Source organism: Mauremys reevesii, linkage group 3 (genome assembly GCF_016161935.1).
Source record: "Mauremys reevesii isolate NIE-2019 linkage group 3, ASM1616193v1, whole genome shotgun sequence".
NCBI classification, from domain to species: Eukaryota; Metazoa; Chordata; order Testudines; family Geoemydidae; genus Mauremys; species Mauremys reevesii.
In genome coordinates this window covers 196,796,163-196,820,966 of record NC_052625.1, presented here as the reverse complement: position 1 = coordinate 196,820,966, position 24,804 = coordinate 196,796,163, and the positions used below count along the sequence as shown (strand labels likewise).

Sequence of the window (24,804 nt, the reverse complement as noted above, 5' to 3'; positions counted from 1 at the left end):
TTGCTTAGCTCTAGCACCTGGAGCTAACATACCTGCTCCTCAGTACTTTCCTGTAGCCATCCGGCCTTGCTCCATCACAATCCCAAGCCTTGCGCTCGTGCATATCTAGTAAAAGCAATGTTCTTTTCCTCAAATTCTATTCCTTCCCTAAGAATTCACTCTCCTACCTTTTAAATAAACATCCCAGTTGTGCCCAGTTGATCCTGGGAGGATGCAGCATTCACTGATCCACCGTAATTGTCTTTCTTTTCCTCTCTTCCCATCTCTGTCTCTCTTATCTCTGTGATCTTTCTTTCTCCACCTCCTTCCCCTTCCAGAGAGCTTTATTAAATTCACATACCTATTTCTGAGGCCTTTGTGTCTGAGTGCTTGTTCCATTCAGGTCATACTGAGTGAGAGAAATGGAAAGATTCCCACATGTTCCTCCACTCCCAATGTCTTCTGGCAGAACTGGGCTCCTTTCCATGTCACAGTCTTCTGCTGGGGTATTGCGGGTACAGGATGCAGCTCTGCCAGAAGCATTAACTCTCCTCCAGCCTTGGGGAAAAATAAAATGTGAGTGAATGCAAGTTCTTTTTGAACACCTGAAAACATGTGGTTGAGCTGATACCCACTCCCTCTTGGGAAGAGGGTTTGGTTGAAGCCTGAAAGCTCTTCCCATGGGATCCACTAGTAAATGCAATACCCAGAATTTTCTCTAAGGTCCAGACATGATAGAACTGGAACCCACAAAGATACGAGGATGGGATAATGCAAAATTTTAGCATATCTAGATACTATTGGTACAGATCATCTTTGACTAGGTGTCTGGACAGTGCCTACCAAAATGGTGCTCCCAGATACTATTGGAATACACATGATACATAAAATCATAGAAATGTAGGGCTGGACGGGACCTCAAGAAGTCATCAAGTCCAACCTGTTCTTAAAATCCTCCAGTGATGAGGATTCCCTTGGAAGCCTATTCCAGAGCCCAACTACCTGTATAGTTAGAAAGTTTTTCCTAATATCTCACCTAAATCTCCTTTGCTGCACAGGAAGACCATTATTTCTTGTCCTACTTTCAGTGGACACGGAAAACAGTTAGTCCCTGCCCTTTTTATAACACATTTGAAAACTTATCAATCTTTCCAAAAGACTAAACATGCCCAGTTCTTGTAACCTTTCCTCATAGGTGAGGTTTTCTAAACCTTCTAGCATTTGTTGCTTTCCTCTGGACCGTCTCTAAAGTGTGGTGCCCAGAACTGGACACAGGACTCCAGCTGAGGTCTCTACAGGGCCAAGTAGAGCAGGATAATTACCTCCTGCATCTTCCATGCAACATTCAAGAATAATATTAACCTTTTTTCACAACTGCATCACACCGTTGACTCATATTCAGTTCATGATCAATTATAATCCCCAGTTCCTCTTCAGCATTACTACTGCCTAGCCAGTTATTCCCCATTTTGTAGTTGTACATTTGTTTTTTTTCCTTCCTAAAAGAAGTACTTTGCCCTGGTCTTTATTGACTTTCATTCTGTTGATTTTAGATCATTTCTCCAAATTGTGAGGATTGTTTTGAACTCTAAGCTCCAGAATGCTTGCAGCCCCTCCCAGCCTGGAGTCCTCTGCACATTTTATAAGCATATTTACTCCACTCTCTAGGTCATTAAAGAAAATATTGAACAGTACTGGACCAAGGCCTTATCTCAGTGGGACCCTACTTTACATCTGCCTTGCCAATCTAACAGTGAATTATTGATAACTACAGTATTTCAACCTGTTGTTCCCCCATCTTATAGATATTTCATTTTGATCACATTTCTCTAGTTTGTTTATGGGAATGTCAGGTGGGACTGTGTCAGAAGCCTTACTAAAAATCAAGGTATATCAGTCCATTGCTTCCCCACATTTGGTAGGCCAGTAACCCCGTCAAAGAGGGAAATTAGGTTGGTTTGGCATGACTTGTTCTTGACAAATCTATGCTGCCATTCCTTATAACATAATAAACGGTTTTATTCTGGTATCCGTATCACAAAACCCCCACCAAAGTTGGCATTAATTGGCCCAGTTTTCTCAGGGGGAGGAGATGAATGGAAGGTTAAGTTGTAAACAGGGGCTTGACAAACAGTACGCTGGAGTCAGGGGGTCTGTGCTAGCTAAGATAAGCAGCAGCACCCTGATGCCAGGGACAACGGACAAGATAAACTTAGACTGTAAAGATCAGGTTGCACATGAACAGCACATGGGCAGACCATGCTGTGCAGGGATTGGTTCCTGCAGCGTGACCAAGCCATTCCAAAAATGTGTGATTTAATGTATAGGAAATGCAATGTGATGTGTACATAGGAAGAGGTTGTCTGTGTAACTTCTGATGTGTGGTGCGCCCTATACCCTCTCCTACGCCAGGGTCGAACTGAGTGGTTTGGATCCCAGAGGACTGGATGAAGTGTTCTCTCAGAATTGGACAAGGTGTTCCGGATAAACCGAGTGGAAAATGTCTCGGAGGGTATTTCAGTGCTCAGGAAAAACTCATCCAGGAGGGAGGGATAGCTCAGTGGGCCTGCTAAACCCACGGTTGTGAGTTCAATCCTTCAGAGGGAGGTTTAGGGATCTGGGGCAAAAATCTGCCTGGAGATGGGTCCTGCTTTGAGCAGGGGGTTGGACTAGATGATCTCCTGAGGTCCCTTCCAACCCTGATAGTCTATGATATCACAGGGGAAATTTGAGGACAACTGGATCTTGTTTTTGAAAGCCTCCAACCCCCACACAGTGGGTGGTTACTCTACTTTCCCATTGCAGGCTGGGTTGTTTTCAGACTAAACAAACCCATGTAACCCAAACTTCGCCATCAGTTAGGGAGGTGCCTTGTGCAACACAGTTAATAAATAAAAAGTTAAGAAAAATGAAAAGCCAGCCTCACCACTATTAACAAAAGACGCTTCAAAGCTATTCCTTTGCTCTGGGCTTTTACAATAATAAACTGGAAAAAATACATTAGAGAATGAGCTACTTCTAGCCACTTCATATTTCATTTTGCCTCTTGCTTCTCTATTTATTTCACGTCTTTCCTAATTACGTCTCAATTGCAGAAAGACCACATTAGGCACAACATGTTTTAAATATATTCTCCCTAGCCAAAATAACTTCATGGGTTGTCTGAAATTTCAAGCTTCCCACTAGTAAGCCTAGAATAAAATTAAAAGGGAGTATGATCTTGTAGTTAGAGCAAGGGTGTCACGATTCTTTAGTTATTTCCCCTGCTCTTCTGCAAACCTTCTGTGTGACTAACCTTTCTGCCCTTCAGATTAATTGGGTACCATAATTCAGATATATGTTGTCATATACTTTGATTATAAGCCTGCGATAACCGGGGATTGGATATGATGACCCAGGAGACCTCTTTTAGTCCTATGTTTCTAAGTATAGTATGAGTCTTAACTAATTAACATATGTACTGTGCTTTGAAGATGTAAAGTGACATCTTACTATGGTGCTTGGAGATCCTCAAACAGCGCTAAGGTCAATCCTTCTCCAGTGGAGTCGTTCAGTTGACTTCAATAGGAGAAGGATCAAGCCCTAGCTTACTCCCATTATCTAAGCAAAGTATTATATCCGCTATGTGCAGTAGTGATGCTTTAAGTTATTTAGGCCCCAATCCTGCAAACAGGCATTCAGGTGCATCAAGTTATGTGCATAAGAGTTTGCTGGATTGTGGCCCTGGTTTGAACAAGTTCAGCCTTCAAGGACTTCACTGGGCTTACACCAGGACTGAATTTTGGTCCTGATATATCTAGCAGGACCTAAAAAGTGGATGTGTTGTGAATTTTGTATATGCTGATATTTTAGGAAAAGGCATGCTGAACGTTAAACAGACCCTTGGGTTTTCCAGGAGCTGCTGCTCAGATCCAGCATTTTTTTCTCTCTAGTACATGCAAAGTTTCTAAAGGTTAGATCAGGGACTGGCAGCCTTTGGCATGCAGCCCATCAGGGAAATCAACTGGTGGGACAGGACGGTTTGTTTACCTGCAGCATCTGCAGGTTCGGCCGATCGCCGCTCCCACTGGCCGCATATTGCCGTTCCAGGCCAATGGGGGCTGTGGGAAGCAGTGGCCAGCACATGTCAATCAGTACATAAGAACCATAAGAAATATTGCTATTGATAAGGTCATGCGAATGTGGTTAGTTTTGCAGGGATATAAAGAGCTGCCTCGTTTGGTTCGGGCTCTGTCTCAAAGTTTGCCAATGGGAAGCAGAGTTTGGATCTAGGATTTTGGTTCAGCCCATTGCAGCAGTAGTGGCCAGTGGCCAAGTCTGGTTCCAGGGCTGAACTTTTCCAAAGGCTGAAGGTCTTCAGATCCAGGGGCTTGGCTGAGACCCAGCTTTGGCTGAAATTATTTGGACTGGAGGATTCAGACATGGAGTTAGACACCCGGCTAGACCGCAGGAATAGGGGTCTCTTTATTTTCTAGTTGAGTATGCTCTTTGCTTCTTTCTCACTGACTTTCCCTACCACACAAAGAATGTTATTAAATTATATCAGGAGTTTCCCAAGGCCACTACTTCCCATAGATGCTGGAATTAGAGGTGCTGGGGGTAAGACTGCACCCCTTGGCTTGAGGTGGCTTACATCACAGGGTTTACAGTTTGGTTGAATGGCTTTCAGCACCCCCACTATACAAATTGTTCCAGCGCCCCTGCTTCCTCCAATGCCAGTAGCATCATTTACCTCTATAGTTCTACAGATTTAGCTATCTACCTACTAGGTTCTTATACAGTGTCCTTTGTATGTGAATCTGATCCAGGCTCAGGTTCCAACTCCTCTCTGTAATCCAAGGAGTGTTCAGAACCTGGACCCACCTCTAGTTATGAGAGTTAAGATCCCTTCTTCCCTTTGCTCTAAAGGTCACTAGCAAGGTCAAGATGTCATTTTATGCTGCCTGCACTTGTAATGATCGAAACCCCCTTAGATCCCGATTTTGTGCTCCATATTCACATGGAGTAGCATTTATGGGAATCATCCCAGCGACTTCATTGGGACTACTCATGTGAGTGAGTGCTACTCAACACAAGTAAGAGTTGCACAACTGGGTCCTTAATTGGTGGGACTGTACCTTTAAAGTCACAGTGCTCTGTATAACTCCACCACGCAAGGGAAAAGGAAGCGGGACAAGGCTGCTGGCGAGAGAGTGTCTGAGACGTTCATTCAAAGTGGCCAACTCTCACAGTTTTTGGCGTGTTTCATAGAACCCCAGTTCCTGGAGACATGCCATTGGAGAATCTCAGCTTTCATCGTGCCTTCTGATTGCAGAGAACAGCTTGAAAACGTGACCTGAGTGTAACCTCAAGGGTCAGAAATCAGAAGGAGCACTTCTTTATTTTATTTTGTTGTTAAATCTCATTATAGTTAAGACAATCTTATGATTTGCGGGGGTGGACTCACAATTTTTAGACACTTGAGGTTGCCAATGCTGGTGACTTCTGTTACCAGTAGAGCAGGGCCCTGTTAAGATTTAGATGTAAATACCTTCTCCTGGTTCACCCTGAAGCCCCTAGCATCCTTCACACCAGGGCACCAGGGAATAGGTGCTGACTTTCTAATGTGCCCGAGGATGCTCCCCACTAGCTCTGCCCTAGGCCCTGCCCCACTCCACCCCTTCCCCTAAGTCCCTATGCACATCCCGCTTCTTCCCACCCCCACCCTGCCTCTTCCTGCCTCTACTCCACCCCTGCCCCGCCTCTTTCCACCCCATTCCACCCCTTCCCTCGAGCACGCCTGCCCTTGCTCCTCCCCCTCCCGCCCAGTGCCTCCTGCACACCACGGAACAGCTGTGGGAGGTGCTGATGGGAGGCTGCCAGTGGGAGCTCGGCACCCACCATTTTTTTTGGTGGGTGTTCCAGCCCTGGAGCACCCACAGAGTCGATACCTTTGACCAGGGAACAGGAATCTGGAGCAGTGAGGAACAGAACTCCAGCTCAAGGGCTGCACCCTGCACTCCTGCACAGCAGTCCCAGCTTGCTTTCAAACCCTGCCTTCTGCATCCCAGCAGAGAAATGTCTCTGTGCTGCCTGGGGATCACCCTCATCATGAGTATCTAGTGGCCCAGCAAACTGTGTGAGCAGGGCCAGCTGTGCATGAGCTTTTATTGTTTCACGCTTGAGAGGTCAGATGGAACAAAAAGGTGTCTGCTCGGGGTGACCCAAGCATGGGCACACTAGAAAGATCGCACCCTACTGTTCCCCTCTTGCTCCCTTTTTCACCTTCACTCAGCTTTGGTTTTGAACCTTCTTTCATGATGCCCTTCTCTTTGGTACAGCCAAAGACCAGAAAAAAAGTGTGTTTGTTTTGGCAGGAAAGGGATTCGAGGGATAGGGCAGATTCTCAGCTGGTATAAATTGTCATGACTTCATTGAAGTCAGTGGAGCTATGCCAGTTTACACCAGTTGAGGATCTGGAGGGAGTGGATGGGTGGCTGAAAATTCTATGCCAACGGCTTGTCTCACATCATTTTCTGCACATCCACTTCTGGTCCTGAATAGAACCAAGGAGTTCTAAGATGGATGGGAAAGGCCTGTTTTTCAATGGTTAGGGTTCAGCATTTCCTGAAAACTAGGCCCTTTAAAATATCTAAAGTGGGTACCCAAAAATGGAGACATCCAGAATTAATAGTCACTTTTGAAAATTGAGTCCATAATAAATAATTATAAGCCAGCGAACTCAGATCTGTAAACGGAAGTTCAGTTATGGATGTGAACTAGAGCTAGATGCAATCTTTTTGCCTCAATATTTTATTTTAATTAAAAATTTCTTGTTTGGGGCAAAAAAATTCCTGTTTCCCAGTGGAAAACGGTATTAACCAATATTGGTTTACTGAAAAATTTTTGGTTTTTGAAACACCCAAAAGAGGTAGTGGGAATTTTTTGAAAAAATAACATTTATTTTCAAAATATCGCACAAAAACAATTGGCCTTTTCCAGCCTGTTCTAACCAGGACATCCCCAAAGATTGCAGGAGCTTGTATTAAAGGTTTTGCATGTACTTTAGCTTTAATGGAAAATCATGATATTAAAGCCCTTTTCTGGGAAATTCACTCTTCACTGGAATTAGTTCCCATGATCAAGAAACTCTTCTAATTAGAAAACAGTAATAATAATCCAGTGGAATGATCCCCCAATTTTAGTTTGGAGTGATCATTTTATTTCCAAACTTTATTTTTGCAAACGAAAAGGACAATTTATCTTTGCAAGAACTGCAGGCCAACCAGGGGGAGAGAAGCTGAGAACCTTTCAGTTCATAATAAAAGCTGGCAACAATAGTCTTAATAGAGTTCAAGTTTATTTGACTAATACTTTCACCACTTGTCAGATAACATAGTTTTGTTTGTGGTAACAAAACAAGCCCTTTCCCCTCTCATTTCTCCAGTGAGCAGTACAGGCACTTGTGGTGAGCACACATTACTACTAACTGTTATGATGTTTTCTGTCAAATTCATTTATTTATGCAACTGCTGTGGAAAGGCCTGAGGCCCATAAGCAGCCATGAAAGATTTCAGAGTCCTGGTGTGGGGTCATGAAAGGGAAAGCAAAGGGGCGGGGGAGCCTCCACTCCTTGTGAGAAAGGAACTGACACAGGAAATGGTCACATATGGCACAGATTTATTGTGTCCGGGACTTCCCATTCAAATCTCATTATATCTACTGCTCAGAGCAGTGCATGGCACAGCCGCATTCATTTTGAGGTCTGGCATCTGATGAAATTACCGCTCTGCTTTCCAGCAGAGGTGATGGGTTTATCATTCCTTGGCGAAAGAGCCAGAGATTGGAATTGCATTTATAAAGAATGCTGTTTGCTGCCCCTTGCCTTTAAATTAAGCCACGGGTATCCATTTGTCTAACGCTCAGTAGACAAGGTTATTGGTGAGGAGGAGGGGAAAGAATCCTTCTGGGCTTTAAATACAGCTAAAGAGAAAGAAGGAATAACTTGAGGGGAGACCAAATGGGAAAAGGTGTTCGTAGAGACAAGAGCAACGCGCTGTTCTTTTCACGGTAGGGTTGTTTTTCGAAGGTAGGATAGTTGAGGTAGCAAGATGGTTCTGTTTGAATTTTTCCCTCTTTAGCATCTTTTCTGCAGGTGAAATTTCCCCCCTCCCCACAGAATGCCCAACTATTTGAGATTTATGTAGCAAAACAAGCAGGGATGGGGGAATGGAATACTTCTTATTGTTTGTATTACGGGCATATCTAGGAAGTCCAGTCCTGGACCAGGACCCAGCTGTGCTAGGTGCTGTATGCACATAGAACAAAAAGATAGTCCTTGCCCCAAAGAGCTTCCAATCTACACTTCAAGCCCATGGGCTGGCCATGGAGGTGAAATGCAGACCCTGCTGTGCTATTTCAGTCTGTGGCACGAGGGAAGAGCCCTGTGGCATGAAGGAACAGCTGCAGTGTCCTTGCAATATTTAGTCATTGTTGTTGTTGTTTTGTAAGCCCCATCTTCTGAAGTTTGTTGAACATCCAGACTCGCCCTTCTCCCAGGCTTTCTGGGACAGTATGAGTTAGGTAGGGTATGATTAGGTCAAAGTGGGGAGCACATTTATTTATCTGGATGGGTTACTGGGAACTAGGAAAGTTTTTTATAATTTGTTGCCGGTTTATTGGTCACATTTACTGTTATCCTTAATGTGCCCAACACAATGGGTTCAAGGACTCTAGGTGTTACTGTCAAACATAATATAAACAATGCAAATAATAATGCAAAATATAAATAATCGTGTGTGTGCCTAAATCATTGCATGCACCCATTTAAAAACTAAATGTATAGTATTAACAGACCAAAGCAATTTTGATATTTGTATTCATTAATTCACTAGAGAGGAAGGGTGGTCCAATGGTAAGGGCATTAGGCTAGGTGTTGGGAAACCAAGGGTCACCTCCCTACTCTACCACAGACTTTCTGTATGACTTTGGGCAAGTTAATCTCTGTGAAATGGGGATAAACAGAACTTCCTGACCTCACAGGGGTGTTGTGAGGATAAATCAATGAAAGCTTGTGAGGTCATCAGATACTGTGGTGCTGGAAGTCACATAAATACCATAGATAGTATATAAATACTTGTACTTGTGTTAATACATAACTGGGTGTGTGTGCAAGACTGTGTATTACATGCATTCACTCATGCTCAGTTATGCATTAATAACATAAACTTGCACAATCATTTAGGCACTCTAGTATATTCAGATACAGGCACACACAAGTTCACATGATCACACCTGCTTATGCACACACAGACTCCCATGCTCATGTGCGCATGCACACACACACACACACAGTGGGATTTTCAAAAAGGGCTCAGCATTGGCCTAATTTGTGCCTCCATTGAAGCCAATGGGATTACTCACATGAGTAAAGTCACCTGCCTGGGTATGGATTTGCAAGAGCCGTGGCCACTAGCTTCAGTGGGACTCTGGATAGGCATGAGTCTGCCTGTATGGATCAGAATGAAGGATCAGTACCTAAATTTGTAAATTACTTATAGTGAAAATTCAGAATGAAGAAAAGGAGACTATCAACGATGTTTCTGTGCAACAAAAAATATTAACCCCCAATTAATTTCACTTCCCTGTCCTGTTACATTTCTAAGGTCCTAACTTTGAGCCTTTTGCCTCAGAATTGGACATCAGCAGGTCAAAAGGGGGCAGCTAGTTTTGAGGAATATTTCCTCTTCAGCAAAGATGTGTGCTGGGCTGCCCAAGGCTAGTGAGTCACAATGTCTAAGCAGCGTGGCATCTATCCCATCCCCCACTCCTTTTTATATTTGCATAGCCATAATTGCAGTTAAATTAGAAAATAATAAGGGGCAAATTTAGTCAGATGGAAATAAATTTGCAGGAGTTTTATTTTATTTTGATTAAAAAAAAACAAACCCTGAAGCCACCTTTTCTGTTTTGGTCAAAAATCTCCTATATTTTCCTTGTACTATGAATTGTGAACTATATCATGAAGTGGGTAAAACTTCTTGAAGAAAATGGTGGTGTTAACCCGAAGGGAAAAATCATTAATGTTGTTGTATTTCATTCCATTTTAAATATAGAATTTTTTTTCATATTTTATTTTTTTGGCACTGGGAGATGGAGGAAGGACAGGAGAGCTGCAAAGGACTCAAAGTGCCTTCAAGTCAAAACATCAATTTTAAAAATACTCTTTTTAAAAAAAGAAAAGGAAAGAAAAAACCTTCCCTCCTGAATTCATTTTTCTAAATAACAGATACGAGATTTTTTTTTTCTTCCTTAAGCAAAGAGGACCCCCTCGGCATATTTTTCTTTTCAAATGTGAAATGAGGTGGAAAATCCTCATTTCACGACAGGAAGGACAAATATTGACACAAAGTTAATATTTGTCAGTAGCCCTGGAAGCAACCTGAGTGTTTAAAAAAATAAATAAAAATAAGCAACGTGATTTGATGCTTTGTGAATCTGAAGAAGGAGAATCTGCTGCCTGAGTGTAAAGTAAATGGGCAACACAAGCACACACCCCACTTTCTCTGTATTTCACACATGCGCACAAACACACGTGCCCACTGTCCCTCTCTCACACACAGACTTCTCTCTATATATCACATAGACACACACACACTTCTGTCTCTTTCTCTCTCGCTCTCTCTCTCTCACACACACACACACTTTATCTATCAGCCATTTAGAAGGAGGGCTTCTGGAATTTATCACTGTTATTGTTCATCTCCAATGTAAATAGCACGTCAGCTCAATATTCAGTGGTCACTCAGTATTTATTAAGTCCTGTCCACTCTGGCCTTTTTTAGAGGAAAGCCCCAGGGCGGATTAGCTGCTGCCCTTGACACGCTGTGTCACTTATCTATTCGCATTGATTATGAGAGTCAGCTGTGACCAGGCCTCACTTTTCCCTTCTCCTTTCAGCCCCCTTTTACAAGCACCCCTGCTTGGATTTTCATGAGGAAATAATCAGATTAGGCCGTCAGCAGCGAGTTCATATGGAGTTCTCTTTCTCCAATGTGCTGCTAACTGAATAAACGTGTTTTGTGCTAAATTGTAAATGACATTATGATTACCAAGGCCAGCATGGGTTTCATTTAAAAGTGATCGAAATTGCAGGCCACAGCAATTGTGACTGGCAGATAGGGCCATTTGGAAGAAAGGGAGGGAGGGTGTTTGGGGGGAGCCAGCTGAGACGCCACAAACCAGCTCGCAAAGGAAAGGAGCAGAGCAAAGGGAAAGTCCTGGGGATGACAAAATACAAGCAAGGCCTATCTGCAGACAAGCGAAATGTCACCAGGGAGGAGGGGGATGACTCGGCTGTTTCCAGGAGAGCGAATGATGAGATCCGTCAGGATTTATGGGTTGCCTGCTGTACAGTGCGTGTTCCTTGCGCTCAGGGATAAAAAAAAAAAATATTTTTGTGCAGCTCTTCTATTTCTGCTGTCTAAATGAAGCTGCTGTTTGTTATCCCCTTCCCCCCACATATTATTGGTAAAGTGCCTGTGCTGGTGAACCTGGAAAAGAAGATGGTAGATGGATATCTAAAAATAGCTGCTCCCATGCAGAGGGCCTGATTCTAATTTCACTTGCACCTTGTCTCCCGACCACATTCAATCAAGGCTGATGTCTGTGTAATTTCATCGTTTTCCTCTATGGCGTGCACCGCGAGGGCCCGCTCCGGAAAACACCCCTGCGTCTGAGTAACTGTACCTGAGTCCTGTCCTGTTGACTTATGTAAGGGTTTGCAGCATCAGGGCCTAAAGCAGCCACTAAACGAATCAAGGGTGGCTTCTGCGGGAAGATATATGGTAATCCCACTTCATGAGATCCTGCAGCCCGGAGTGCTACTGTTCGCACCACAAAGTGCCATTTCCTTTTCTCCATTTGATTGTGTGGCCTGGCAGCAGGGGTCGCCTCATTCTCATACTGTGGTGGAAGGCAAAGAGGAGCACTCTATTGGTTTCATTGCCCCATTCTTTGTATACTTTAATGAAGATCTTATTTAAGGCTAAATTGCCCCCGTCTTTTCAGCCTCTTCTTTTATGCCTCTAACAATCTTCTTTTTTTTTCTTAATAGTATCTTATTTCCCCCCAACTTTGTAATGTTGCTGAGAAGCCAGGAAGCTGAACATAGTGGGCTAGATTGTAGCTCAGACTGCACATTCACACAGGGGTATCAAAGGGAAGAAGACTCCCACCTTTATGCCCAGGGCAGGGTATAGTGTTGGATGCAGGCGTACTTCAGTAAGGGTCACTGCATGCCCCATCTCCAGAGCATGTGGCAACATACACAGCTACCTCCTGCAAGAGCAGGGAGGAAGGGAGTAATAATTTACTGCAGTACCAAATTACTGCCTCCCTGTAGCAAAGGGGGGAACAGGAACCACAGTTCCTTCCCTCGGATGCTCCTGGAATTGCACAGCAATGTACTGCCCCTTACTATGGGCTATGTTTGTGACACAATCCAGCTCAGTTGAAAGGATTGCTGGGGAGGGGAGAGGAGAAAGCAAGGTGGTAATTCATGTCAAGCATAAAGGAGCTTCACAAAGAATACCAAATTCATGGCAAGGTTTGCTGCCCTGCTATGCATTTAGAACCAGGACATCTAAGAGAAACAGCTCCTTGCATCATCACACGTACCAGCATCACACAGAAAGGTGTACCGTGCAAATAAGCAGGTACAGCGCAGTGTGTAGAAATGGCAGATCACCCCATCCTTTGTTTGTTTGTTGTTAAACAGGCATTTACAGAGAAGACACAAAGTGCATCTACAAGCCCTCTACGCAAGGCTACTTCTGCAAAGACACAGACCATGCACTCGTGATTCTAGAAAGCTTGGACACTGAAGCAGACGGAAGAAGGTCGTCTCCAGTGGTATCGGTGACTGGCAGTTTTGTGGAGGCTTTCAGTAGTGGAGTTTCACATGTATCTTGCTGTCCTTCAGAACATCCACGGGCTTTCTATTCGGTCTTGCCATCCAACAAGCTGACTAAGGTTTGCTTCGCTGGTCTAACACCTCCGAGCTTAAGACTCCGCCTCATCGGTGGTCAAAACTCTACCAGACTTCTCATAGCCATCTTCTACGATGAACCCCGTAGCTTTTACGTTTTCATGAACGGGAATTACATTCCACTAGCCTCATCTTCTTCCAGTGCTTTCTTAACTAATGCCATGGCAGGTGCCCACTCCTTCAGCTTTGAGAACAACCTTCTCTACATCCTCCTTCATGGAGATGACCCCATAGAAATATACACTAGCTTTTCCCTTCACGCTGCTTTTACCATTGCTGAGACCATTGGCGAGGAGAGTCAAAGAAGGGTGGTCCATCGCCTGGCTGATTTCTTGCAGATTGGACGGGACCATGTCAGAATAGTTCAGAGTGCGTCAGGGAGCGAGAATACGTTAAAGATTATCTCAGACAATGTTGGCAAGAGGAGGCGTGAGTGCCCTCCCATGACATCTTGCACAGCCTTTTGTTGCAGGGCTGGCTGGGAGAAAACCTGGACAGGAGCAGCAAATGTTTGGGTTCTGCAGTCATCTCATGCGGCTACCCCATTGAGAGTGCTGATCATTGAAATTGGAGAGCCACCAGGCCTTTTCAGAAATAAGCTTGTTCCCTCATTTTCGAGTGACAGGTTGAAGAGCTTGGCCAGCACTGTTATCAACGCTCAGCAGATTGGGGATCTTCAGCGAGCCCTGGAGTTACCAATTGATACTTTAATGGTGACACAGTCTTTTTTGTCATTGCCACTAGGGGGCAGTGCCGGGTAAGCAAGTCACTTGTATGAATCCTTCAAAGCTCATTTATGATTATTTATTATTGTAAGATGTTGATAGTTTAAATGAGGGTATTTAACCACTGGAACAGCTTACCAGGAGAGGTATTAAATTCTCCATCACTCAGAGGTCTTAAATCAAGACTTGATGTCTTTCTTAAAAATATGCCCTAGTCCAACCAGAAGCAGTTGGGTTGGATGCAGGAGCTGCCAGGTGAAATGCTCTGGCCTGCGTTCTGCAGGAGGTCAGACTAGATGATCATAATGGTCCCTTCTGGTCTTAAAATGTATTAAACCCATGCATGGTATTCATGTATTCACACAGTGCCGGAGATGGGTACGGTGTGTTATAGACGAAAAAATGACAGGCTCCTGTCCTGAAAAACACAGACACATGTGCTTATCTTGACTGCTATGAGTAGAATATAGCCTTGGGAGGAGACCGATTAGCTGTGTTTGCTCAGCATGGAAAGAACAGAGCCAACATAATGCAAGTCTGAAGGATACCCACGCGTAAACGTGATGGCCGCCATCTTGGGCAACATACTGAGGACTGAACCAGGGGTCTCCAGAGCTAAATGCATGAGCTACTATAGCTTGAGGGGTCGTTAGCTGGGGCTGTAATAGACAGAGCCCATCCGTTACTGCCATGTGCATGCCACCCACACCACCTGTTTGTGCATGAAGGGAGACCAGGCCCACTAGTCCCACCCTGCCCCGCCACCCCACCCCACCCCACCCCACCCCACCCACCCACAGGGAAACAGAACCTTGGATGTTCTCCTGTCCAAACACTAGCCAGTGGAGCTGAGCCAGGGTGTAATCTGTGCCTTGTAAAGGTCTGACACAGATTATTCCCCCTGTGGAGCAGAGAAGAAATAATAACTTTGCATCACAGTTCCTTTGGCTGGGGCAGCACACGTTGCCCATTATAATATTTCACTGAAATAACCCACCAGCAATGAAAACAAAGAGCATCTCTGAGGATGTGTATTTAAGTGTAAAACATGTTGGATGATGTTACATTTCTGTATCTCCCATATTCTCTCCCCATTCTGTTTCTGTATTGTCATCCCTCACTGTGTAAGCCCTATAGAACCTGCAGAAAGCAATAGGGCTTTAACTAGTAGGAATCTATATAAATGCAATAGGATTATATAGAAATTACTCTAAAAACCTATACAATTTTATACAAAATGAGATCCTTTCTATAGGTGTGTGTTTGTTACTGTTTTTTTTTTTTTTTTTAAAAACCAGCCTATAGATCAAGGATTTAATTCTCTATTAAATTCTATAGGATGATTCACTAAATTCTACAGGGTGACTCAGAACACATATAGAAAGTATTTTCTTTTATTTTAAAGCCTGTAAGATTTTCCTCTCAGGTTTATGTCTAAAGGCTCATTCCTGCAAACACTCAGTACTGGGAGCAGTATTAACTCCCATAAGCAATCTCATTGACCTCAGTGAAACTACTCAATAATAAGACCCAATAACAAAAGTCTTCAGGGACAGGCCCTAATTTAGGGCCTGATCCTACAGAGAGCGACCTGGGACACACATTCACCAGTGGGATAAACGAACACCACCAAACTTGAGGAAAGTATTTGTCCTTCACTACTTGGGTTCCTCTGTAGTGTTATTTATTACTCCCCATCAGTCTTGGGCTTTATGGCATCACTTGTGGCTTTGACACTTGTGATATAATAAGGCCCTGGCTAACCTGTAAAATTAAATCAGATATTTCCTGTTGGGACATGTAATATCCCCTCTGTCTGTCCCTCATTAGAGTCTAGACAGTACACACCAGCACAGGCAGGGATAATGGGGTTGGGATAATGAGAGACTGTGTATTTTTCCACACAAGGGGGGAAATTTTCTTCCACACCTGTGTCCTGCAGAAACAAATGAGATTCAGAGATCTCTAGGGCAGACTTAATAGCCTACACCAACACATGGCCAACAGCACTGGAATGCCAGACCCACAGACCCCTGCTTTGCAAAGCTTTGGGCAACAGAGATTGGGACTCCCTGTTCACATCCCACAAGGAAGTGGCTAAAGGTAGCCTTGGGGACCCTAGCAGCAACAGCTCTGGTAACGCCGACAGACCCCGGTCATTGGCATCAAACCAGGGATCTCTGGAGCTTAGGGCATGAGCCTCTGCCGCATGACTCTTAGCTAAGGCTGTAGCAGACTCATTAATCTCTCTCTCTAAGTGGTCTCAGTGCCACTAGATGGGACAGAACCCCACATCCAGAAGGTGTGTGGGTTACAACAGCAGAACTGTTTATCATAATGCCACATCTTTTTTTTTAAATAATTTGTCTCGTTTCTTTATGTGGTTTCAATTTGTTTACTTTTTTAGGGTTAATTCATTCTGCTGCTTCCTGATTCACCAAGGAGAGAGGGAGATGATAGCTAATAGCTACATGGAAGACAGAGAAAGCACACTAGTAATATACTTATATACCAAAAGAGTGTGTGTGTATGAGCGTGCGTGCGCACGCACACACACACACAAATTGTTCTGTGTTCAGAGCAGGGTTTGCATAGTGCACAATAAATAAGGCCTGGGGCCACACATTGAACAAAATGGATAAAGCAAAATATTGCATAGCTGCTCATTCAGTGAGCAGCATCCATCCTTGGCACTGAACGGGACAGGGGTCCTGTGGAAATAATAATACGTCATCATGTAGTTAAAGACTGTGTCATAATGCATCTGCACATTGTGAATTAATGGCTGGATTAAGGTTGCACAGGCAAGTTTAATTCTGGTCTGTCTTGTGTGTGTAACCGTAACATTCTTTTACTGAAATTACTATATGTTAGGGATATAAATATTGTTTAAGAAAACATCCATTTAAACTATTACAATTATATTGGTTAACCATTTAATCATTAACACGACAGGGGTCAGGGTCTGGGTTCTGGGCTGCTGCCCACCCCTTGTGTGGGGTCGGGGTCTGCCACCAGCACTGTGCGGCAGGGGTCAGGGTCTGCCAGTCGGCCCCACATGGTGGGGATCCAGGCCAGGGGCTGCCACCCCTGCCCACCAGGGGTCTGGGGACTGCCACCCAGACCCACACGGCAGGGGTTTGGGCCTGGGGCTGCTGCCCGGCCCTGCCCGGCGGGGGTAGGGGTCTGTCTCCTGGCTCTGCCCGGAGGTTGGGAGTTGCTGCCTGGCCCCGCATGGCAGAGGTCAGAGTCTGCTGCCCGCCCCCGTGCGGCAGGAATCCAGGTCGGGGGTGGCCGTCTAGCCCCACACAATGGGGCACAGGATCAGAGCCTCTGCCAATCTGTTTTAAACATTAGCTACACTATATTAACAGTAAGGCTAATACTTATCGGTTAACCATTTAATATTTTATATTCTTACTGTGTGTAATTTCATAGGCTTTAAAAAACATACAAAAAAATCATATGGAACCACTAGGACTCCCACATAGTTCATTAGCAGGGTTAGAACCACTTGAGCTAACGGCGTTACCGATAGCAGTGGTAGGTTATCAACCTGTATGAGGGCCAGCCGCTAGTGGGAGATGAGACACACATTTTTCCAGCGGGTTTCTCGGTTATTTGCTGACAGTAGAGGAATATTGAGACTCAGGAATCTGAGGTTCTGTTCTAGGTTCTATGGGGAAGTGTGTGTGCATGGTTAACAGACCTTTCCATGTGTGGCCCCACCCAAACCTGAACCCTTCTGCCTGTGGCTCTGCCAGCCCCTCCCATGCCCCTCAGCTCTTCATCCCAGTCCCCACACCTTGGTTTGAGAACTCAGTTTCCATCCCTAATCCCCACGGCTCCTCATGCAACTCCCAGTCCCAGTCTCCTCCACATGACCCCACTGGCTACTCACAGAAATACCAGGTTTGCTATCCCCCAAGGTCAGAGCCGGCTCCAGACCCCAGCGCTCCAAGCGCGCGCTTGGGACAGCATTTTGCCGGCAGGGCGGCAGCCGGCTCCGGCGGACCTTCCACAGTCATGCCTGCGGGAGGTCCACCGGAGCCGCGGGACCAGCGCACCCTCTGCAGGCATGTCTGCAAGAGGTCCCCCGGAGCCGCGGGACCGGCGACCGCCAGAGTGCGCCCTGCGGCGCGCCACCCTGCTTGGGGCAGCGGGATTCCTAGAGCCGCCCCTGCCCAAGGTGTACACACCAGTTTGTCTGATTCAACTGAGAATCAGTTCTTGTATAACACCATAGCACTGAGTTATATTTAGAGTGAAAACAATCATGAGTTCATTGACAACAATTAAGATTTGAGAAATAGTGAGCTGATAGACCTTGGTCATCGGCAGGCAGGATCGAACCTGGGGCCTCTGGATCTTAGTGTATGAGCCTCTACTGCATGAGCTAAAAGCCAAATTGCTATTACTTGAGGCTACAAAGAGTCTCTCTCTTGCTCTCTCACGCTCTCTCTCTCCCCCCCCAACACCACCCCCTGGAGGTGTGTGGGTTACATAAGGATAACGGAATGAGGAAGGCTGCATATAAAACAAACTCAGTACAGTTTCTAGAGACTAAGCTTAACTTTAACAGGCTAACTATCTTATCACAGAGCCCAATTTCTTCCTCAGGTGCAGGATCAAGTGGTGTCTTTTTGCCTCCCCCTTATATTCCCCACCGTCATTGTTTGTCCCCAGAGTCAAGATGATCCCTGGTGGCTTAGTCCCTGGTGTGCTGGCTCCAAGTTGACTTCACATCCTCATGTTGCCTTCTAATGCAAATTGGGCTTCCATCGTATTGGCTTACAGTTTACATGTGAACTGAGGGAGACAGGTGAACATATATCCTTTGTCTGGCTGAAACCCCAGCTTGTACTGAATACCTCACATGACATTCTTTATGGATAAACACTATGAAAGCAACATGCTAGGTGTAATGAGTTTGTCAGGCTTGTCAGGAGTTGCTGTTACAGAACAGTAAACCCTTTCCAGTTGTCACTGAGGGGTTCTTTGGGTCATACAGATGAGATCCAGTTGTCCTGTTTGTACTCAGTCCTTCTGGCTTTACTGGTACACATGGCCACTGGAGCTAGCTGCGTTTTCAAAGTCAATTAAAAATGGAAATTGACCTGGGCAGAAGAAAACTTCTCCCTTTTTCTTGGTTGCTCAGCTGGCAGCTGTTCTCTAGGAATGATCCACCCAGTGAAAGGAAATGTTGGGACTCCTCAGTTAGCATCAAAGGAGCACATTTCACAGACACCTGGTGTTGCTGAGCACTGAAGTGTTCAGGATGAGAGGCTGGGCTTCTCAGAGGAGCCTTTGAGAATTAGGTGTCCAACTCACACTGAATTTTGATTTAGCCTGTAACCTCTCTGTGGCAGGGACTTTTTCCTCCTATGTGTATGTACAGCACCTACCTCAATGGGGCTCGGACCTATGGCTGGGGTGTCTGAGCACTACTAAAATAAAGATAATGAAGAATAATTATAATTATGAATTTTGGTGGGATTTAGATGCCTTGGAAAATCCTGCCCAAAATGATTTGCTCCTTCCTTTACTTTAGATCAGGTCTTCCGAGGTATTTAGGTGCCTAACTTCTATTGATATTATTGGGTCACCTAAATACCTTTCAGGCCTTTGTTCCTTGAAGGAAAACATACTTGTCTTATAAGTTTCCAAACTTCTGTGTAAAATAACGTCTTTAAAACATTCATAGAATCATAGAGTTTCAGGGTTGGAAGGGACCTCAGGAGGTATCTAGTCCAAACCCCTCTTCAAAGCAGAACCAACCCCAACTAAATCATCCCAGCCAGGGCTTTGTCAAGCCTGACCTTAAAAACCTCTAAGGATGGAGATTCCACCCCCCTCCCCCTAGGTAACCCATTCGAGTGCTTCACCACCCTCCTAGTGAAAAAGTTTTTTCCTAATATCCAACCTAAACCTCCCCCACTGCATTGACTCAGTTTCATATAATCACAGAACAACCATCAGCTGACAACAATTGTTAGCCGCTGACAACAATTGTTAGCCACTGCTAACCTGGGCTAGAATCAGAATAATAGAAATGTAGGACTGGAAGGGACTTCAATAGGTCATCTAGTCCAGTCCCCTGCACTGGGGCAGGACTACATATTATCTCGATTTAGATCATCCCTGACGGGTGTTTGTCTAACCTGTTCTTAAAAACGTCCAGTGAGGAGATTCCACAATCTCCTGAGGTAATTTGTTCTAGCACTCAACTCCCCTTACAGTTGGAATGTTTTTCCTGATGTCTAACCTAAATCTCCCTTGCTGCAATTTAAGCCTGGTACTGCTTGTCCTCTCCATGTGGATAATAAGAAGAATTTATCACTTTCCTCTTTATAACAACTTTTAAGGTAACTAAAGATTGTTATCATGCCCCCTCTCAGTCTTCTTTCTCCAGACTAAACAACCCCATTTTTAAAAATCTTTCTTTCTACGTCATGTTTAATCATTTTTGTTGCACTTATTTGAATTTTCTCCAGTGTGTCCACATCCTGCCTGAAGTGTGATGCCCAGAAATGGACACACTGTTCAGGCCTTATCAGTGCTGAGTAGAGTTAGAAGAATTGCGGTACCTCTCATGTCTCGATTACAGCATTCCTGCTAAAATATCCTAGAATTATGTTCACTTTTTTGGTGACAGTATTACATTGTTGACTCATAGTTTGTGATCCACTATAAGCCCCAGATCCTTTTCTGCAGTACTCCTTTCTAGGCACTTATTTCCCATTTTGTATTTGTGTAATTTATTATTCCTTCCGAAGTGGAGTACTTTGCATTTGCCCTACTGAATTTCATCCTATTTCTCCAGTTTGTCCAGATCATTTTGAATTCTAATCCTGTCCTCCAAAGTGCTTGCAACCCCTCCCAACTTGGTATCTTCCACAAACTTTGTAAGTGTACTCTTTATGCCACTACTCAGATCATATCTAAAGCTATTAAAAAGAACCAGACCCACGACAATCCCCTGCGGGCCCCCACTCAATATGCATGGGGTTGGCAATCTTGGGCAAGCAGCCCATCAAGGTAATCCACTGGTGGGCCATGAGACATTTTGTTTAGTTGACTTTCCACAGGCATGGCCCCCCGCAGCTCCCAATGGCTCTGGTTCACTGTTCCCAGCAATAGGACCTGCGGGAAGCCAATGGGAGCTTCAGGAATGGTGAACCGTGGCCACTGGGAGTTGCGGGGGGGGGGCCGTGCCTGCGAAGAGTCAACGTAAACAAAATGTCTTGCAGCCCGCCAACAGATTACCCTGACTGGCTGCGTGCTGAAGGTTGCCGACTCCTGCAATATGTCCTTCCAGCTTGACTGTGAACCATTGATAACTACCCTCTGGGTATGGTTTTCCAACCCCTTTTCACCCTCCTTCTGGTAGGTTCATCTAGGCTATATTTCCCTAGTTTGCTTACGAGAAGGTCATGTGACACAGCATCTTACTAAAGTCGAGCTATATCATGGCTATTGCTTCTCCCCTATCCACAAGCTTGTTATCCTGTCAAAGAAAGATCTTAGGTTGGTTTGACATGATTTGTTCTTGACAAATCCATGTTGACTGTTTCTTCTTATCTTCTAGGTGCTTACAAATTGATTGTTTGATTATTTGCTCCATTATATTTCCGGATACCAATGTTAATTTGACTGGTCTGTAATTCCATGGGTTGTCCTTATTCTCCTTTGTATAGATAGGTGCTATGCTTGCCCTTGTCCAGTCCTCTGGGAGCTCTTCAGTTCTCCAGGAGTTCACTAAGTGTATGTCTACACAGCACAGAAAAACCCATGGCTGGACTGGGCCAGCTGACTCGTGCTCAAGAGGCTCAGGCTGCAGGGCTGTTTCATTGCTGTTTCCTTGGTACCCTTTAGGCCCCTTGCTGGTTTAATCTCATTTTGTGCCTAGGCCTTTCTAATTATGTCTCTACATGCTTGTGGGGATTATTTTTTGTTTTTATTTTTCATTCATCCTTCATAATTTGACCTCGTTCCCACTCTTTGTATGACTTGTTTTTGAGTTTCAGGTAGTTGAAGTTCTCCTGGTTAAGCCATGGTCTCTTACCATACTTCCTATCTTTCTATGCATTGGGATAGGTTGCTCATGTGCCCTTAATAATGTCTCTTTAAAACACTACAAACTCTCCTGAACTCGTTTTCCCCCCCTAGACTTGCTTCCCATGGGATCTTGCCTACCAATGCTCTGAGTTTGCTTAAGTCTGCCTTCTTGAAGTCCCATTATCTCTATTCTGTAGTTTTCCCTCCCACCGTTCCTGGATTCATTCCAGTGACTTAGGAGTTAAAGGCTTTTTTGCCCATTACCAATCCCCTGAGCCATCTTCAAACTGAGCCTTATTTGAAGCTACCCTCTGTTTAATATCTACTGTACATAGTAAACCTATCTAAAAAGCCCTCCTTACTCAGAGTGTCATACCATGCCTGGCAGCTATGGAAATGCACTGATCACACTCCAGGGTGACACCTGTGAATTACAGGAGTCAGGTGATGAGAATTAAAGTCCTACCCCTGCTGCAACTGCTGCTGAAACAGCAGCTGCTAAGGCAATAGCTCTCCAGGAGCCAGCTGATTCCAGTTCAGCTGCTAGGGTGAGGGTGGGAAGGGGAAAGAAAGGGAGAGAAGGGAATAAGAGAGCTGGAACAGAAGGGGTGGCAGCAGAGCAAGCGGAGGAGGAGAAGGTAAGGGGGAGGGGTGGAGTGGATGGGCAGGAGCTAGGAGAGGGAGGGTCAGTTTCATCTCACAGATAACACCAGGCTGATCTGTATGGGAAAAATTGGGATTATAGCTCCATTGGGGGGATATGAGGTAAATCAAGCTGCAGTCTGATAGTTGATGACACCAGTACAGCAACTCAAACAGGGGGAGAGTTGGGGGGGGGGTGTCTGTTACTAACTCTCATTTTAAAGTGAATAGGCCTGATCCTGAGAAGCAAGGAGCAACTCCTTTAGGAGTTCTGAATTCCACTCGTGCTCAGGGATTAAACCACGGGTGATTAAAACCACGTCACTTCTCTAATATAGCTGAAAGGCGATCGATCGGTCTTCTTCTATCACCTATTTTACATAAGCTGCACACCCCTTTAACAAGGAATGGGAGATGTTGTAGCTTTTGGCAATGAAGGGAGTGTCACTGCTGATTCTCATGGCTACTTGTACAATGATCTCCCTGTGCTGCAGTCCCCACCTGCATACAGCCGAGCTAAGTGGGGACATCATGACAGTCTCAGCTCAGAGGGGCCGATTTTCTCCTCCTTTACATTGGAGTTGCTCCCATTTTGAACCGTTCATTTCCATGGAGTGAGACTAGTCAAATCGGTGTGAGTGAGGGAAGATTCAGGCCGTAAATAGTGTAGCTTCCCCATTTCAGTTTGTTTTGAGCATTGCTTAATGCACCATTAATTTTGTTTCCCCCACATGCCTCGTTTGTAGAAAGCTGGCGAGTCAGGGGTTAAATGTTTTTGGGTGCTGGGCACTTGGGTTCCTTTTCTGTATGCCCTAGCTTGGCTGTAGGACTTCACGCCTGCAGGCCACAGTCACATTATCAGCTGGAAATTGGATAACGACAGCACAATGACAAATCCAGGTTGCTTGCAATAAGGTGCTAATCCCTTTGCTTTAATATCGGAGCAGCGTGTAATGATGTTTGGACATCACTCCAGTTTACTGACGACCCCACTGGGGCCTGCAATAGAACCTTACAACTGTCTAACAAGACATCAGGTGACTGCCGTCGTCAAAGCAACGGACGGTGCAATCTAATCTTCCCTCCATCCCTTCCAGCTCCCAATAAGGCCCAGGTTATAGAAGTGGCCCATCAATGCTTGGTAACGCGAATCAATTAACGTTAATTCGCACAATGCTATGATGTATTGTGATCACTTTCATTTCGGAGAAGGGGGAAGAAATTGCTATAATTCACCTAAAATGAGGTTGTCTATGGTGCTGAGGTATTAATTGGGTGTCCATATTAAATGGAAAAGGCGCACAGTAGTGAAGGAAAAGTGGATGAGTGACTCTCTTGGCTGCTATTGACCTATCAGAAGAAGACAGTGCCCTTTTCCTTAGCTTTTATCTATTACAGTTTTCCCTATTGCGTGTCAAGTTGATGTATTATAAAAAATTCATTTGGTGACCTTTCACCCCCCTAGCAGATTAAACAATTTCACGGGGATGGCATCATTAACAGGGCCTTGCATTTAATGATGATTTCTCTAAAAGGCCACGGAGATTCGATTTTAAGCTAACAGATTTATTGCACTATTATAACATATCGTAAAAAACTGTACCACCTACGGTCTGGTTTTAGGATAGAAACTGTTTAAGAGTTTATATGGAGCTTAAAGTGGTATTACCTTGGGATACGCGGCAGCAGCAAGACTCTGACCTTCGGCGGGAGACTGTTTACATTTAATAAAAGATGTTCCTCCAACAGTAAACTTGAGGAGTGTGTTAGGGAAGAAGCTTGGCTTAGTTCCTAGCCACTAGTAGGCAGCATGATGAGTACAGGTACTTCTGCTGGTTCCCAGTTAATAATGGATGTGACCAGGGAGCTTTCAGGATGTTTGTTACTGATACTCTAAACTCCGCTCCCTACAGTTTTGAAACATTCAGCTCCTACCTGCTCTGCAGGGTGCATGCCACTGAGTAACACTGAGTGCCTGTTTTAAAAAAAGCAGTGCTCTTTTTGCTACAGAACACATGGCACTGAAAAACTTCTAACTCCACCATAATGAGCCACTCTGCTGAGTCCTGCAGCACTGCTGCTGTCTGCTTACCACTCAGGTTTGCATATGTTCAGCTGCGATGGGGAGCTGCGCTCTTCCAGTCCTCGGTACAGCTAGGGGCTCATGATGGTCAACTGGGAACACTTGGACAAGAGGGGAAGGCTGGCCTTATGGTCTGGGGTTTCAGACACTGGCTCTGAAACAGGCTTCTTATGTATGTGACCTTGCTCTAGTTGTAAAATAAGGGTAATATACTTCCTTCATCTGTTTAGATCATAGGCTTGGATTGTCTCTGACAATGTGTATGTACAACACCCAGCACGATAGGGCAG

General features: G+C 44.8%; 1 protein-coding gene across 1 annotated transcript in view; it reads left to right on the top strand.

Annotated features, from left to right (window-relative positions):
- Positions 1–24,804, top strand: part of PKHD1 (PKHD1 ciliary IPT domain containing fibrocystin/polyductin) — a 306,693-nt gene that overhangs the window by 255,358 nt on the left and 26,531 nt on the right. Inside the window, exon 40 of the mRNA XM_039532757.1 lies at positions 12,737–13,763. Coding sequence (XP_039388691.1) covers positions 12,737–13,763 — 1,027 coding nt within the window. The remainder of the gene's footprint in view (positions 1–12,736; positions 13,764–24,804) is intronic.